The sequence below is a fragment of the Diplotaxodon limnothrissa genome, linkage group LG3 (genome assembly GCF_057381915.1).
Source record: "Diplotaxodon limnothrissa isolate DT_005_m linkage group LG3, D_limnothrissa_male_GT1.1, whole genome shotgun sequence".
Classification (NCBI taxonomy): Eukaryota; Metazoa; Chordata; class Actinopteri; order Cichliformes; family Cichlidae; genus Diplotaxodon; species Diplotaxodon limnothrissa.
This window is the reverse complement of record NC_140598.1, coordinates 58,305,000-58,323,058: the sequence shown is the minus strand read 5'-3', so window position 1 is coordinate 58,323,058 and position 18,059 is coordinate 58,305,000. Positions and strand designations below refer to the sequence as shown.

Sequence of the window (18,059 nt, the reverse complement as noted above, 5' to 3'; positions counted from 1 at the left end):
TGCTCAGGATTAGAGAAATAATGAAAATGTGTTGCATCTTAACTGACTTCAACCGTGAAGCGATTATCGTGGTAAGAAGAATTCGCAACATTCATATCACAACACTGAGAGAAAAAATCTGGGAAAAAAGGAGTTAGCTACTATGATATATGACAAATTCACCTGTAACTTTGCTTATTCAAAGTTTTCTTTTGGCAAATGAATCAAACTCAAAATAAAAGTGCATGGACAAGACGACAGAGTCTGTAAGCACCTGTATAATAGTATATAAGAAGAATGATTAGACAATAATATGTGATATTATCATAAGTCCATTACTGACCTGATTTTTTGATCTTGATATTTAATTTTTAAATATTCATTATTGTGTCAGCAAAACTTTAGTGAGTTGGTAAACCTATTTTAATCACATGTTATACTGAGTGTGTCAACATTAAATAGAAATAGATGTTCTTTCTTAACAGTTAAGTTACTGCCTCTCAGATCATGTTTGCTTTCCTGCACTGAAAAAAGACTTCACATTCTGGAAGTGGCGGTGAATTTGCTTTGATGTTACTTATAATAGCACAGTAAGAAACATAAGGAAGTATGAGTGTATACATCATAGATTTTAACTTCAGTGCTCCCTACAGCTTTGTTTGGATTGAAACCTACACAAGTGTGATGTGTGTGTGTGTGATGTGTGTGTGTGTTTTAGTGTGTGCATAAAAAGGTAACGCTCCATATTGTTACCTTTTCTTTACAATATCTGCTTATTTGATTTTTAATGAAATTTTTACAGATGACAATTTTACCTTTATTTGTTTGTTTTCTTGGAGGCATACTTTTTTCATTAGTATATTGGCCTATATTTCCACTACAGGACATCTTTGCTCCTGCCACACTTTGAAAGTGCCTCATTATTGGTCCTGATCTTATAATTATTTGTGGCAGCTTATTTTGATGCAACGCTGTCACAGTTTACTCATTCAGCTAATATTAGAAATAATTCTAATATCTTGACATTGTTTGAGAGCTGAAATTAAAGGACCGGCATATGATATTATTTCAAAATGCATCAGTAGTGTGAAGGAATGCAAAGGTTAAATGTAACATAACACAAGTCCTAACAGCAATCAGACTGTCAGACAGTAAAAGTTCCCACTGCCCTTTATGTGCATAAAAAATACATAAGAAATATATGTGATAGAGTGTATTTTAATGAATATGTATACAGTAACATTTGCATGTAGAACAAATTTATTGTATTTTGTTGACATTCTACATTTTTAGCAGTCAGGCTTTTTAAAAAAAATTTTTTATTGTTTATTTTTCTGATATGTCTGTTATTCTGTGTCTGTTGTTATATGTCTGTTTAAAAACCACAGTTATATTTTAAAGAATGACGGTGTGTAACTGTGACTTTATTTAAGCTACTGGTTTCTGCTAAAAGTTTACTTTGACCAAAATCTTAACTTTCAAATAAAGTTAAGTGTTTTTATTTATTTACTGTAGCAATAGATAATAATAAAAAAAAAAAAAAATTAATTATATATATATATATATATATATATATATATATATATATATATATCTCAAAAACAGCATTTGCCATAAAAGTTAAAGCTGACCGGCTTGCACATTCTATTTCTGCAGGCGGCCACCGACCGGCTTCTCTTCTCTCTTCACGCTGGAGCATGACTTTGCACGGCGTTAATGGCTAAATTTCATATTCACAAGTCCAAATATTTAGGAAGACATCCCTCTTTCTATGTATTCTCCTTTGAACTTGTACAGTATCTTAACTCTATTAAGAACTCCACTAACCCAAAAGCTATAAAAACTATTGGTGTTTGTGAAAAAATCAAGATCTTTCAATCACTTTATTCTTTGGCTTGATTAGTTACTTTCCCCCTAGCATGTTTCTATTGTTGTTTTTGAATGCTGTTCTTGTATTTGTTTATCTATGCATACAATTCTTCTGTAAGTACATCACCATTATTGTAATACTGCTTAATTCCATTTTGTATTGTACTGATGTTTAAATAAAGATTTTGAAAAAAAAGAAAAAAAAAGAAAAAAAGACTTTGCACGGCGTTGACCACGTGAGCAACGCTTGGTGGTCACGTGAAGGCGTCCTGCAGTCTGTCTGTGTGCTACTTTCTCATTCAGATGTGTGCGTACACGTGAAGACATTTTTTGGAAAACCGCGAGGTAAGAGCACGCACCGTGAGTTACCAGAGCGGCTCTGACGAAGATGCGCGGTGTTTTATTTTCCGGCCCGGAACACATTAGCTTAGCCTAGCTTAGCTTGGCGGAGCTAGCCTGTACTCTGTTCCTAAGCAAACTCTGGATTGAAACCAGACTTCTAGCACTGAGTAAGTTAGCACAGGGACAGTTTTAGGCTCAAACGTTTAGGTAGGGCTCAGCTTCTAATGGGGAAAACATTCATTTAGTGTTACATATTGCAATTTTTACATGAATCAAATAAGAATAGTTAATGCATATATGATATATATAGTTAATACAGCGCTGTAACTATCACGAGTCGTATACCACGAGATATTTTATAAAGAAAATAAATAATGACATAAACTGCAATCGTCAATTCGTTAGAAGGATGACGATTGCAGGTGATTTAAACAGGTCATTTCACTTGCACCTGCTTTAGGGTGGGTCCGTAAACCTGAGGGAAAGGCTCAGTCATGGTGACCAGAGTTTTCCTGAGTAAGGCGGAAACCGATTTGCTGCAAAGGACATGTGACGATAAACATGCACAACATTGTTTCAGCCTCTTAACAGAAAGACTGCCACTCCATGTACCTGTACAAGAAGCAATCTGATAATAAAGTTGCTTTTACATACAGGTTTTTGAATACAAAGCCTCATTTTGTTGTAACGACTCAACAGAGGGCATTAGGCACTCCATTTCAAGTGTGCTACTGAAAAGCACACTTTTTTTTTGGCTTATTTCTTTTTGGAAATACAGTTAAGGTTTCCATTTAATTTTACTACCTGTAAATAAGGTAAATGAACATAGTATTTGTGACATAAGTTACTGAAAGGTTAGGAAGAATCCACATTTAGCACACTGCTTAGTTATGTGAAACATTAATCAGTGAATGCAGGCAAAACAGAAGGTACCTTGGCTTGATAACAGCGTGGTAGACTTTGGTCACTCATCCGCTCTTATTGGTTTCTCTTCACTGACATCATCCTGCTTTTGCCCTCACTCCCTGTCTCTATTTTCCTCTTAGTCTTTGTGTTGTCATTAAAAAGTACATGTAACACTGAAACAGTATTTAAAACCCAGTGAAAGGCATAAACTGATCCATATTAATTATCCATCTATGTCAATTGCAATGTTCAGATTCAGTATTGCACTGATACTGATATATGAGGTAAAGCAGCGGCCCCCAACCTTTCTTGTGCCACGAACCGGTTTAATGTCAGACAGTATTTTCACGGACCTTTTTTAATGTGTCACAGATAAATACAACAAAATAAAATGATACGACCAAGACAGCAACTGTGGTATTTTGTAAATATAATAATAAACGCAAATTCACTGTGTAATTGTGTAACTTTATTAGCAGCATCCTCCTGAAATGCACCAACAACATTGAGAGTAACATCCCCCTCTCTGCCCCTTAATGCTCTCTGGTCACTGTGGTAATGCGTAAATATTTATTTCAAAATAAGACACACAATTACAACACGGGAAAAGACCCAGAAAACGATAAAGTTCACACCCGAGCCTCAACTCTCACGGCCCGGTAACACACGACTCCGGTCCGTGGCCCGGGGGTTTGGGGACCGCTGAGGTAAAGCCGTCTTTACTTTCTCTCATTAGAATCCAGTTATATGTTAGTTTGTTTTAATCATTTATTTTAGAAAACACATTTGTCAATTCATGAAAAAATTACATTTATAATAAACTGTAGTTTCTTTAAATTAGTTCTTTAAATAAACAAGCTTAGCTCCACCAGAATAGAAAACTTTGACAAAGTGAAAAAAACTGGCTCATCATCTCTATTCTGTTTTAAATCCGTGCCGGCTTGTGTCATGAAATTACTTCTTCATCTCCTTTCTGTCACGAATTTCATCATAATATTGGGAATGCTGGACTTTTAAACCTGTTCTCCTTCTAATCTGATGTCTCTGATAGACGTTTTTCGGAATATAACCTTAGAAAAAGATGTCTAATAATATTAAAATATGTTATTAATACGGTTATTTTTAGGGGCGCTAAGATAAAATTTAGGGATGCGTTGGTAAAAAGGTCTGGTGTAACTTTGGCATTTTTAACAAACCTGTCCCTTTATAAAACATTGAATGAGCAGTTCGTCATGAGCTTCGTGCGATAATAATTAGTAAACTTACCTAATGATCGCGAAAGTTAAGAGTTACAGTAAAAACACATCCTTGGTGCCAGTGTGAAGGAACGGAAACTGAGGAGTGCTTTGCTCCTACAACAGGAAGAAGCCACATTACCGCAGTTTGGCCTTTATGAACATAAACAGACGATTTTGTCAAAGCTTGAAGCAAAAGTGAAAGATTTCAAACCTTTTCACTTTTCATAAATGTTATTATTTATCCGGAGATGGACCCCAGAAAAGGAGGATGCTCTGAGAGACTGCTATGACACCACAGACTGGGATGTGCTCCTGAGCCCACATGGTGAGGACATAGAGGGGGCGACACACTGTCTTACAGACTACCTCAACTTTTGTGTGGACACAGTCGCCCCTGCTAAGACGGTACGGTGTTATCCTAATAACAAACCGTGGGTAACACAGGAAGTCAAAGCTGTCCTCAACATGAAGAAGAAGGCTTTCAGGAGCAAAGTGAAGGAGGAGATGAAAGCAGCACAGCGGGAGGTGAAACGCTGCCTGAGGGAAGCAAAGGACACCTACAGGAGGAAGGTGGAGCAGAAGTTGGAGAGGAACAATATGAGGGAGGTCTGGAATGGTGTGAAAACCATCACAGGCCACAACACCAAGAAAAGCACAGTGGGGGGGACTGTGGAGAAGGCAAACGAACTCAACAACTTCTTCAACAGGTTTGACCAGCCCACAACCCCCCCACCCTCACCCTCACCTTCACTACAGAGTCCTCTCCCCACTCTCCTGCCTCCCTCGCTTCCCCCCCTTCCTGACACCATGACACCCCCCTCCTCCAATCCCTCTCTCAGCAGCAAGACATCTCCCCCCCTCCCCTCCTCCCAAACACCTCCCAGTGTCACAGTGGATCAGGTCAGGAGGCAACTGAGGAAGCTTCGCCCCAGAAAGGCAGCAGGCCCAGACAAGGTGTGTCCTAGGATGCTAAAGGCGTGTGCTGCTGAACTTGGGGAGCCGCTACAACGAGTCTTCAACCTCAGTCTGCGACTGGGGAGAGTGCCCGCCCTATGGAAGACATCCTGCATCGTCCTGGTCCCCAAAAAGAACCGGCCCAATGAGCTGAATGACTTCCGACCGGTGGCACTGACGTCACATCTTATGAAGACTCTAGAGCAGCTCTTCCTCAACCTCCTCCGACCACAGGTACAACATGCCCAGGACCCACTACAGTTTGCATACAAGGCGGGTGTCGGAGTGGAGGATGCCATCCTGTACCTCCTACACAGAGCCCACTCACACCTGGATGGGGGAAAAGGCACGGTCAGGATCCTGTTTCTTGACTTTTCCAGTGCCTTTAATACCATCCGGCCCTGTATGCTTCAGGAAAAACTGAACAGGATGGAGGTGGACCCCTGCCTGGTGGCTTGGATCTCCGACTACCTCACCGACAGACCACAGTACGTCAGGCTGAAGGACATCACGTCTGACACAGTGGTCAGCAGCACAGGAGCACCACAGGGAACTGTGCTGTCCCCTCTTCTCTTCACCCTGTACACCTCTGACTTCTGCTACAACTCTGAATTATGCCATATTCAGAAGTTTGCAGATGACACGGCCATCATGGGGTGTATCTGGGATGATCGGGAAGAGGAGTACAGAAGTCTGGTGAGGAACTTTGTCGCATGGAGTCACACAAACCACCTGCAACTCAACACCTCAAAGACTAAGGAACTGGTTGTGGACTTCGGGAGGTCCAGAGAAGGTCCACTGCCGGTTCAGATAGAGGGGGAGGAGGTGGAGGTGGTCAACAAGTACAAGTACCTCGGGCTGTGGGTGGACAATAAACTGGACTGGTCATGCAACACAGAGCACCTGTATAAAAAAGCCCAAAGCCGACTGTACTTCCTCAGGAGGCTGAGGTCTTTTAACATCTGCAGGAAGCTCCTGAGGATGTTTTACCAGTCGGTGGTTGCTGGAGTACTTTTCTATGCTGTGGTGTGCTGGGGGAGCAGCACAGCAAAGAGGGACTCATCCAGGCTGGAGAAACTGATCAGGAAGGCTGGCTCTGTGGTCGGCATGAAGCTGGACACTCTGGTGACAGTGGCAGAGAAAAGGACATTAAAGAAACTGCTGGACATTATGAACAATGCTGGGCATCCTCTGCACACGGCCATTAACAACCAGAAGAGTCTGTTCAGTGACAGGTTGCTTCTCCCAAAGACAAGAACTTTGTCCCACACGCCATCAGACTGTTTAACTCCTCTCTGGAGGGGAGAGGGAGGGGAAACAGGAGGACAAAGGAGGACAAAGGAGGGGGGAACAACTAAGCTGTAGTGCCTCTTCACCTCACTGTACAATACCTTGTGCAATACTTTTGTAAATAGTCAACAGTGCAATAGACTCAATACTTGAAATGTGCAATTCACTTGTATTTTTATTTTTTATTCCTATTTATTCTATTTATCCCCTTTGTATATTTTATTTATATTTGTCTCTGTATTTATATGTGTGTGTGTGTGTGTGTGTGTGTGTGTGTGTGTGTGTGTGTGTGTGTGTGTGTGTGTGTGTATATATATATATATATATATATATATATATATAACAATTCTGTAACTGTAACTTCGGTCGTTGCTGTGCTTTTTTTGGAAGTCGAATTTCCCAGAGGAACCCACCCGAGGGATTAATAAAGTTCTATCTTATCTTATCTTATCTTATTTTCCCCTATTGGTTAATTTTGTGAAATAAGCATTTGTAGAACGGTTTGGACACCCACTGCACTGACTTACCACAAAGTTGTGTGTTTAACACAGATGAACAGCGACAACTTTAACCTGAGCGAGAAGATTGTGTCACCTTCCTACATCCGTCAGGGATCGCAGGCTCGCCGTGGCCATGAGCAACTCATCAGACAGTTACTGGAACAAGTACGCTCAAAGCTTTATTTTGTTTCCTCATACCACTGCAGTGAAGACACTTCCTCTTTCATGTTGTGTGTGTTGCAGGGAAAGTGTCCCGAGGAGGGATGGAGCGAGAGCACTGTTGAGCTCTTCCTCAGCGAGCTAGCTGTGATGGACAGCAACAACTTCTTGGGTAACTGTGGAGTAGGAGAGAGAGAAGGCCGGGTGGTATCCAGCCTTGTGGCAAGACGACATTACAGGTTCAAGTTTGCCCGCCAGGCCTTATGCGTTATTAGCGATTCACTTTTAAACCCCGAGTGATGGATTGTGAGGCAGATAAAAAGCAAGCGGATCTTTTGTTGTTGTTGTTTTGTCTCTACGACAAATATTTCGTAGTGCAGGATTGTGCTTAAAGCGATTCTGATTTAGAATAGTTGGAAGAAAAACTTAGTGAATACTCTGCGCCCATCTCTGTCACACTTGGAGACACACTTTTTTATGTTGGCTACATACATCACCACAGTGGATTTTAAATAAGACAATCAAGATGTGATTGAAGTTAAAACTTTCATTTTTAATTTAAAAAAAGTATTTTAAATACTTTGCTTTAACTGTTTAGGAAATAGTTGGATTAAAATCTTTTGCCGTCAGTGACTGGATGAAGTGTAAAAGCCATGGACATGGTCTTCTGTTCTCAGTCAGGCCTTTACCTCAGCCACCTTCAGTTTGTGCTTAAGTAACTGAAAAGCTGCTCTGTTGGGCTACGATCAGATGACCACCTTGGCGATTTAGGAATATCCAGTTTCTTTGCCATGAGAAACTCTTGGTTGCTCTTGCAGTGTGCATTGATTCAACATCTATTTGCAATGTTACGTACTCGATTCCTTTGGCAGCTATGCAGTACAGTACTGCTACTCTGCCGTACATGCTGGTTTCATCTGTCCCAGGATTTTCTCCATGTCCGTGCAGGCTCTGTTAGATGCTTTCTTGTAAAGTCTGTTCTTCCCGTTCTTGAGTGTAACCAGCAGCACATCACTGTAAACCCTCCATATTTCTGTTCATAAATGCATCTCTTGATTTTGGACTTTGTCAACGATATGCCTACCTCCTTGAGTGTTTTTCATTTGACTTGAAGTTGTGAAGTTTTTTTCTTAGCTATGAAAAGAATTTGAAATATTTCCTAATTAAAGTCTGTGCTCTTTAAGGCCTTTTGGTGTTGCTGGGGTGATCAGTGCATGGCTTCTTTCTAAGAGTGTGACAGATTGTTGAATGACAGCTAAAAATAAAGAAAAAGATTTTCCACATCTTTGACATTAAGAGTTCCAGTGAACAGATACCACATTTTTTGTTAAACCCCTTGAATTAAAGTTAAACGTCTAAAGTTAACTGACACTCTGATTGTCACTGTGGTGGTATATAGAGGCAAAACTACAAAATCTGTGTCATCATCCACATGATTATGGGTCTGACCGTCAGCCATAAATTGGTTTGAGGTCAGGATGCTGACTCGGCCGTTCCAAAACCATGATTTTCTTTGTTTCAGCCTCTGTGTGTTTTGTTTAATTGTTTTATTGCGTGCACCAAGCTTTTCTTGTTCTAAAGTTATCTTTTAAAATTTATTTTATGAGGCTTACACGTTGCTCTGCAGTTTTGTTGTGATTCTTTGTCACCTCCAAACTTGGTGTGATCCTAGGGAGAATTGGGGGAGCTGTGCTATACACACTTCAGACCTCATTTCCTTAACAGGGACACTTGATTGATTCCAGGTTGCTTTTGGGGAACGGCTAACTGAAATTTACTGTGTTTGATAAAGACATGAAAACTTTTTGTGTGTTATTAGTTTAAAAAGACTTATGTTTGCTTTTTGAACACATTTCATGAATAATAAGTGCAAAACCTTTTGTAATTCTAATAGATTTTGTTGCAGTTTGTCTGTAACGAGGTAAAAGCACCTATACTGATATACAGATAAGGTCAAGAAGGAAAAAAATAAATTTCTTGCTCTGTTTACCTGGGCTTTCAAAATACTTAATAAAACAAGGATGTTTCATAGGGGAGCTAATAATTCTGTCCTCACCTGTATCTGTGGGTTTTTTTTTTAAATTGGCCTTGCACGCAGATTTATTACACTGGGCTGTGAAATGTCAGCTTTGTGCTCATCACGGAGTTTAGGAGGTCGTTTAACTGCTCGTGTTGTGACATCCAGCTGTTTTGTCTAGGCTGATCCACGGCATCGGCCGGTCAGGTGACATCGCTGCTATTCAGCCTAAAGCTGCAGGATCCAGTCTGCTTAACAAACTGACCAACTCAGTTGTCCTGGATGTTTTAAAGCTTGCAGGTGTGTAGCTCTTATCAGTTACACTAGTATTTGTGATAAGCTAGATGTTAAATTTTGCCTTTTCCTCCCAAATGTCCACTTGGTAAAGTGTATGGAAGTCTTTATGTAGAATTAACGAAAGGTTTCGAAGTCTTATTTTCAGTTGTCTGCTGCTTGTGCGTTACAGGCGTCCGGAGTGTGGCCAGCTGCTTCGTGGTACCCATGGCTACAGGGATGAGTTTGACTCTCTGCTTTCTGACCCTTCGTCACAGGAGACCCAAAGCTCGCTACATCATTTGGCCTCGCATCGACCAGAAGTCCTGTTTCAAGTCTATGATCACAGCAGGTGACCATATGACTCGTATCCAGTGTCCTGTCAACCTTACATCCTGATCAGCGAGCACGTCTGTGTTTGAAATGTCATGGATCTTGAAGGGTTCAGATTAATTGTGAAAGTGTTTCACTTTATTGCCATCTTTAAATCGTTTGCTTACATTAAGACTTACTGTTTTCTCAGGCTTTGAACCTGTGGTCGTGGAGAATGTGCTCGAGGGTGATGAGCTGCGGACAGATTTGGAAGCAGTTGAACGCAAGATTGAAGAGCTCGGAGCTGAAAATATCCTGTGTGTTCATTCAACGACTTCTTGCTTCGCCCCACGGGTCCCTGACAGGTCTTGTAAGCTTTCATTCATGCCCTCAGGTTTTATTATGTCATGTTATGTATGTGTTGATGTAGGCTGCCTGCAGGATTTCTTACTTTCAAAGGAAACATAATGTATGTTGCTTGTTTTGGCTCATGGTGTGGGAATAAGGTATGCACCATTTCTAATACTGTTTGTTTTGGGGTCTTGCAGGCTTGAGGAGCTGTCATCTCTCTGCAGCAAGCATGACATCCCCCACATAGTTAACAATGCATATGGCGTACAGTCGTCCAAATGCATGCACCTCATTCAACAGGTATCAACACTCTTCACTGCACAGTGCATGTAGCAAGTTGATCTGGAGCTCACCTTTGAATGCTACGATGTGATTTTCTCGGATTGTCTGTCATCAGGGCGCTCGTGTGGGAAGAATCGATGCCTTTGTACAGAGCCTGGACAAGAACTTTATGGTTCCAGTAGGTGGTGCTATAATTGCAGGCTTTGATGAGTCGTTCATACAGGAGATAAGCAAGATGTACCCAGGTGAGTGTTAACGCTCACTGGTATGAAACAATAACCAGGTGGGCATGTGTACCCATGCAGATTTGTGTATTTACATAAAAGCAAATGTTTTGAAAGTTTCAAAGTGTAGAGCACAGTTTTTAGTTTTTATGCACTGCCATATTTTAGTAAATTGGTAATAAAGCATGAAAATGTTTGAATGAATCGTTTTCATGCTTAAACATAAGATGACTGTTCACAAACATAAAAATCCTGCAGCCCACTTTGTGTTTATTGTGCCCTACTCTGATTAACACGCAGGGCTGCAATCAAGCATTTTATTCTTGATCTTTTGTTGATTTCCTTGTTCAGGGTGCTACAATCATAAAGCAGTAAAGTCCCCGTCGTTTCTCTATTAGCTTTGAGGACTTGTTAACATGTAAATGTTTAATAATAAATATATTACAGGAATTGGAAATGAAAAGAAAAAAGTCCACAGTCCATCGAGAGGCACTGGGCTATAAAATGGGATAACTGATGTAGTATGAAGAAACAGGGTCTTGTTGTTGTTTTTGTTCTTTTTTGTTGTTGTTTGTTTAACTTCAAACCTTTTCAGCACAAATTTCCCTCTTTCCTACTTTTTCTTCTTGACCCGAGACTGCAAAGGCAACCGCATTGTTCCCGTTCTAAATGTTAGATCCATGATTTCTAACAAAATCTCACCACTAGTGCATTTTAACCATCATCGCTGAAACTGGGGTGCATTTCATTGGGACTGTTGATGTCCCCATGGTAACTGAATTCGCTACAATCCTACCTGCACTGTTCTCACACTGTCACAAATCCATCCAATCAGAGATGGTATGAACTTTGCACGAGGGAACTGGGAGGTTAAAGGCCAATGTTTAAACCAGCTGCACTGGACAACTGTGTTGTCACTGCCATCAGATTATATCTAGAGAAGTTCATTGATGTGCTTTTTAAACATTTTGGGTAACTCTCAGAAAGCAGCAGTAAGACTGTGCACTGCTCTGTGCGACTAATCGGAATCTGCCTAAGCCAGCTTTTCACTTTGGTTTATTTGTTTAATTTTCTAATGCTACAGTCGAGCTTCTGTCAGTGCTTGGAAAGTGTCCAGCTCTGATACCTTCCACTAACTAACTGTCATCTGTGGGTATACTGTTACACATTTTCTTTTCTGTCAGGCCAAATCTGAACTGAAGTTATACCAGCTCATAGAAAAATGACACCAGGCCCGCTGTAGAAATGCACAGGACTTTGCATTCAAAACACTTTAGGTTCATCCCGCCAGCAATCAGACCAATGAACCCTCAGTAACCCCGGCAAGCGTCTTATTTTATTTTCGGTTTTTAGTTTCTTTACTTGTCAAAAAGACACTAAATTATTTCACCAAAACCTCAAACTATCAGGGTCAAACTTATTACCCGATACTCCAGTGGGATTCAACTCAGGGCTTTATGCAGGCCAGTCAGGAGTGACGTATGTTTTGATTTGTTGTTGTGCTGGAAGTCAAAGCGATGCTGACTGCTTGAGGTTTTTTTCCTGCCACCCTGATGAGATCACAGTTCCAGACACATTGCAGCGTCCCCGCAGCAAAATACTCCCACCACCGTGTTTCACTTTGGGGACTGTTCTTTGGGTCGTATGCCTCTCCCTCCAAACACGAGCAGCGTCTCTGCAGCCAAACAGCCGTAGTTTAATCTCATCTAACCAAAGCCGTGCTTCCAGTATGCATAGTCCTCCTCCAGGCTATTGTTGGGATAGTCCAGTCTGGCTTGAATGTGACTCTTCTGACAACGTGGAGATTTTCTGTGTCTGAAATCTCGAAGTCAACAAAGACTCTGTGTTTAGTTGTCGTGCAGCTTCCCTGCCTGGACGTCTGTGTCCTGAGCTCCATCACCCTTCTACAGTCCTCGACACACTGCTCTGAGGCTCTTGATGCTTAACAGCGTATTTGAAGCATATGAATGTCAAAAACCGTGTTTAAAAGCCTGCACTCATCTTCTTTTACTCTCCTGCCCTTTCTAATTGATCCCAGAGGTGGATGCGTGAAGCACAAGCCGGCTAACTCATTCACCAATGTGTCAGCAGCTGTTCTGGGGCATTTTAGATACATCTCACTCTAATTTTCTTTCAAGAGTCTTTGAAATGTTTTCCTTCCTACCTCTGCCGGGCTTGTTGTGTACTGTGTGAAGAAACTAGTGTGTTTAGAAATGTTATGTTATGTTTAAATCCTGTCAGGGGGCTAATAATTTTATCCTCATCTGTGTAAGTCAAATTGGATTGTTGTTAAACATTAATAACAAGCTTCTAGTTCAGTTTGACAGCAGCTTCTGGCTTCTCTTCCAGGGAGAGCATCAGCCTCACCTTCCCTCGACGTCCTCATTACCCTTCTCACGCTGGGAGTCTGTGGCTATAAGAAATACTTGTCAGAAAGAAAGGTGAGAGTGGTGCACACGTCACCTTTTTATACGGCTAAAAATAGTTCCTCACTTAGTTAAACGTGGCTGTTATGTCTGCTGGATGTTTCCAACATGTATGATGAGAACATTATGGGACTGCAGGAGTATCAGGTGTATATTGTAGTCGGTCTGAATATGTCTCTGTGCCGTGTCAGCGTCTTTCCTACTAAAAATGGCAATAACTTATATAAGTTGTATTGAGTTGCAGTTGGCTATATGTTACAGTTTTCTGTGTGTGTGTCCTTTTTTGCTTCACCTGCGTTCTCACTGATGATAGAGACTGTGGACTTGTGTGTAGTGAGCTCTGTGAAGGAAGGAGTCCACTATAGAAAGATAAAATTGATTCTTTGAGAGTTTGAGAAAACCTCCCCTGGTGGCTTCCTGCTTTAAAGCAGAGTTACTCACAATGCAGCATCCTCCTCTTTAGATGATCGGCACTGCAGCATTCTCTCTCCTCTAAACTGCTGCTGCGCCGTAAATGTGCTGCAACTGAGAGAATCTGTTTGTCCTCACACTCAGAGCACAGAAACTCGAAAAGGAATAACACTTTAAAGTAGAAGTTTTTTTAGAAATTACCCCAGATTCATATACAGAAATTACACGTATTTAAAAATGATGCCATACAATACTCAAAGTGGGATATCGGTGTACAACCTAATCCGTAGCTGAAATGTATACCTAGGAGATTCCTGTGGCCTCTTGCCTGACCCGACACACCATCAGAGCTTATTGATTCCTCTCGGTCCACTTTATGCATAATTAATGTACAGAACCATTTTTTTCCCCATAGAGTCTGCAGAACGTCTCTCCCAGAATCACGAGCTTTTAATAATTCAAGCGTTTCATCTGTTTAGGTTCATTTACTGCCTCGTGTGTACCACCGGTTTAGATAATGTCTGCATAATGAAAAGAAGAAACGGGTGATGCGCGTGCTTTTGTTTTAGTCGGGGCGGCCTTTGACTCGTCACAAACACAAACTTATTGTCCTGCACTCTCACCACCACTTACGCTGTTCTCCTCCTGCAGCATAATAAAGTCATCCTTTGTTATTAGAGGACAATGGACACTTAGAGACACTTGACATCATTGAAATGCTGTTTGTGTTTGACTCTTGACAGGGAAAATATTTTCCCTCTTGATGCTTTCAAACAAGGACAGTATGAGTCAGCAGAGTGTGCCCTCGCTCACACACACAGACGCAGTGAAAAGAGCTTCTTTGGGGAATCTGGAGCTGGTAGCTAGCAACAAACGCACTGTGTTTAGTTGTCGTGTAGCTTCCCTGTTTGAACGTTTGTGTCCTGAACATCATCGTTCTATTTCAGTCTTCCACACGCTGCTCTGAGACTCTTGGTCCTTAATCAGCGTATTTGAAGCATGTGAATATCAAAAACTGTGTTTAAGAGCCTGCAGTCCTCTTCTTTTACTCTCCTGGCCTCTCTAATTGATCCCAGAGGTGGATGTGTTAAGAACAAGCTGGACAGGAAATGAACATAGTGCTTGTACTGAAGCTTAGACTGAAACAGACACACATACAGGGTCAGGCAAATAGGGAAGAGTTTGGTCATGCATCCACCTGCTTTGTTGGAAGATTTGCTTGATTAGCAATAAAACCAAGGCTGCTGCTGCTGTTAAAGTAAGCCTGTGTCTGTATGCAAAAAGGAGTATTGTAGTGCTATTTATAGATCTTGTGTGTTGTTCTGTGTCTTCATCCTTCTTGTGTGTATCGGCATGGTGTGCAGGAGATTTATTCGTTCCTGGCTGAGCAGCTGAAGAGTCTGGCTTCTGCACACGGGGAGAGGTTGCTTCACACCCCGCACAACCCCATTTCTCTGGGTAAGCTGCTGGTTGGGTATCAATTGATCCTCACTCTGCTTTTCTGAAATGGCGTAAGTCTTTCTGGCTTTGCGTTTGGTCTCAGATGTTTACTGACTTCACTATGCGCCTCTCTCTTCCAGCCATGTCTCTAGATGGTCTCCAGGCCAACAGCGACAAGGCGGTGACTCAGCTAGGATCCATGTTGTTCACCCGACAAGTGTCAGGAGCCAGGTAAGGCCATGTTGATGATGTGGCCTGGAAATGGACATGGAGGGGGGAGAGAGAGAATAACAGGATAGGGGAGTGTGTGTGTGTGTGTTTGAGTGGGTTTAGAAAGATGTTGCATTTTGCTCGGCAAAATCAGCAATCAGGCAGATGGATCTGCTGAATACTGAGCAGCGGAAACTACTTTAGAAAATTAAGACAGCCCTTCCTATCACAGCCGCATCCTAAATAAAACAGGATGTTTCCATTAGATGTTGAAGGATGTGGTCTCCTCTGGGGCAGCGGGCACCAGCTCTGAAAGCAGCAGCATTAGTGAGGAGGATTTGTCAGTTTTTAACTGTTTCGTTCTCACTCTGTCACATGAATCGATGGATCTGCATAAATACACAATTTCAAATTAGGAGCATGGCCCCCACCACCCCCGCACATTTCATTTTGTGTTTTTTCTCTTTATAGTTTTCAATCGTGCATGAGAGCTAATCTAAATATTTTATATATCCAGAATAAAAGATTTATTTGGGTCATTCTGTCACGATTGTTTATAGTGTTGTTTGGAATTTAATGCTCCCAGTTGGATTTTTCCAAGGTCCTAGTGTGAAGTGTAGTCAAATGTTTTAGCCTTGTACGTCCTGAGCATGTTGTGTTTTCATAAAAGAAAAGAAATGTTTAAGATTTGAGTTTCGTGAACAGTTTGCAGCTGTGGACGTGGCATTAAATGAAATGCTCTCAGAGCCAAACATGAATGGGAGGCACCCGGCTTTGGATTTTCACATCAGTAGTGAGCTTTTCTCTTCTCCAGCTGAAGAGATTAATAGAGATCTTCATCTGATTCTAGTGCATTCTGCTGCCATTGTGCTGCGTGCACAGTCCTTATAGCTGGGCAGTAATTGATTTCACATTAAAGTGAGTCTAAACTCTGCTGACAGTGGTGAAACCTTGCCAGAATTTATGGCCACGATTATTATTTACAGTATTGCAGTTGAAACCAGGTGAAGTCCCCGCACATCCTGGTCCAGCACATTTCAAAGGTGCTCTGTTGGATTGAGATCTGGGGACTCTGAGCTCAGCTCATTTTCATGTTCAAGAACTCCGTTTGAGATTATTTGAGCTTCATGACGTGTTGTAAGCAGCCCTCAGAAGATGGGTCCTGCACACTGTGATCCTAAAGGGATTCACGTGGTCAGCAACAATACTTATTGTAAGCTAAAGTTTTTAAACAATGCTTATTTGGTACTAAGCGGCCCAAAGTATGCCAAGAAACCAGCTGCCTGAACAAAGCAGGATGGATCATGTTGTTTATGACAAATTCTGACCCTACCATCTGAATGTTGGGCGTATGGTTGTGTGGGAAGATTCCAGCAGATCAGCAGTTTCTGAAATACTCAGACCAGCCCATCTGGCACCGGCAAACACGTCACATTCAAAGCATCTTAAATCACCATTCTTCCCAGTTCTGATGCAGAGTTTGAACTTCACCAGGCCTTCTTCCTAAATTCTCTGAGTTTCTGCCATGTGACTGGCTGATTAGATATTTGCTTTAAGAAGCACTTGAACAGGTGTACCTAATTAAGTGGCCCATGAGTGTACATTGCAGTGTTGGTTTTATTTGTGAGACATGTTGATCTGCGGTAAATATTGCATAAAATAAAGAGGTTATTTTTGTTGTTTTTTACATTATTGTTAAAATCCCGTTGCTCTGTGTTACTATGTTCACTCGTGTTTCCAGGGTGATACCACTGGGCAAGGAGCAGACCGTAAGCGGACACACGTTTCGCGGGTTTATGTCCCACTCGGAGTCGTACCCCTGTCCTTACCTCAACGCTGCCTCCGCTGTGGGTATCACTCGAGAAGATGTGACGGTCTGCATCAAAAGGCTCGACAAATGCCTGAAAACTCTGAAGAAAGAGGGCGGTGCGGTGTCTTCGTCGGACCAAGAGGTCTCTATAGGAGAGTGACTGAACTGAGGCTGAACATTTCAACAGGAAGACTTTGACCTTGCGCTGCCTTCATGCAGTTCTTTCTGATTTGGACTGTGTTTGTGTTATGAGTCATTACTTCTGGCAGTGAAACACTGTCCAGGTGGTCATAAACCAAAATAATGCAAGCACGTGTCAGTGATTAATTCCCTCATCAAGTGATAATAGGACAAAACGTGCATACACATGCTGCTTAGGAGCATCTGGTCATAGACCAAATGTATGCAAAGACTGTTGTTGACTGTGTATGTTTAACTTTAATTTAAAGCTAATTACACATCCAGCCTTTACAAAAGGACCTCTCATGTGTCTCTTCTTTCTTTCACTTTGAAAACAATCTCTTTTTCTCGTACACTTTCCCCTCATCGTTACATAAAATAGTGCATCTTTGTAATGTCATATGTTTTACCATGCCTTCTCCAGTGTACGGTAACGTGATGCCAGCGGTACTGAGCCATTAACTGTCTGAACCCTGTTTATTCAATAAGCTCATTTATTTTTAGGCTCTGCAACAGATCACACAGAGCAGATAATCAATGATGTACATCAAGCACAGATCACTCACGTGTCCAGCAAAACAAATACTCACTGTTAGTCTCGGTAAGAGCCCGTAATGTTCGCAGCATTAAAAGGACAGTTCATTGTGAAATCGAATTAACACGTTTGTCCCTCTGGCCTGCTGTGTTTTATCTGTGTGGAGTTTTCCTCCTACTAAACTGTAGCCATCAAACAAACCTCTCTGCAGAAGAAAGCAGAGATATGAGGCTTTAACTCACCCAAAATCAGGCAGCTCACACCAAAAGAAATTAAGCTGGAAGAATGACGAATGATGAATTGTCCATTTAACAATTTAAGAGATCTGTAATTAGATTTTAATTGCGTGTT

General features: G+C 41.5%; 1 protein-coding gene across 1 annotated transcript; it reads left to right on the top strand.

Annotated features, from left to right (window-relative positions):
* Positions 1–2,157: 2,157 nt before the first annotated feature.
* sepsecs (Sep (O-phosphoserine) tRNA:Sec (selenocysteine) tRNA synthase) lies at positions 2,158–17,358 on the top strand. The gene is made up of 12 exons (XM_085350978.1): positions 2,158–2,193; positions 7,130–7,243; positions 7,322–7,476; positions 9,436–9,554; positions 9,721–9,879; positions 10,051–10,204; positions 10,388–10,490; positions 10,588–10,717; positions 13,046–13,137; positions 14,898–14,991; positions 15,114–15,204; positions 16,925–17,358. The coding sequence occupies exons 2-12, from the start codon at positions 7,130–7,132 to the stop codon at positions 17,151–17,153; spliced, it is 1,440 nt and encodes a 479-aa protein (XP_085207104.1). The 5' UTR covers positions 2,158–2,193; the 3' UTR covers positions 17,154–17,358.
* The last annotated feature ends 701 nt before the right edge of the window (positions 17,359–18,059 follow it).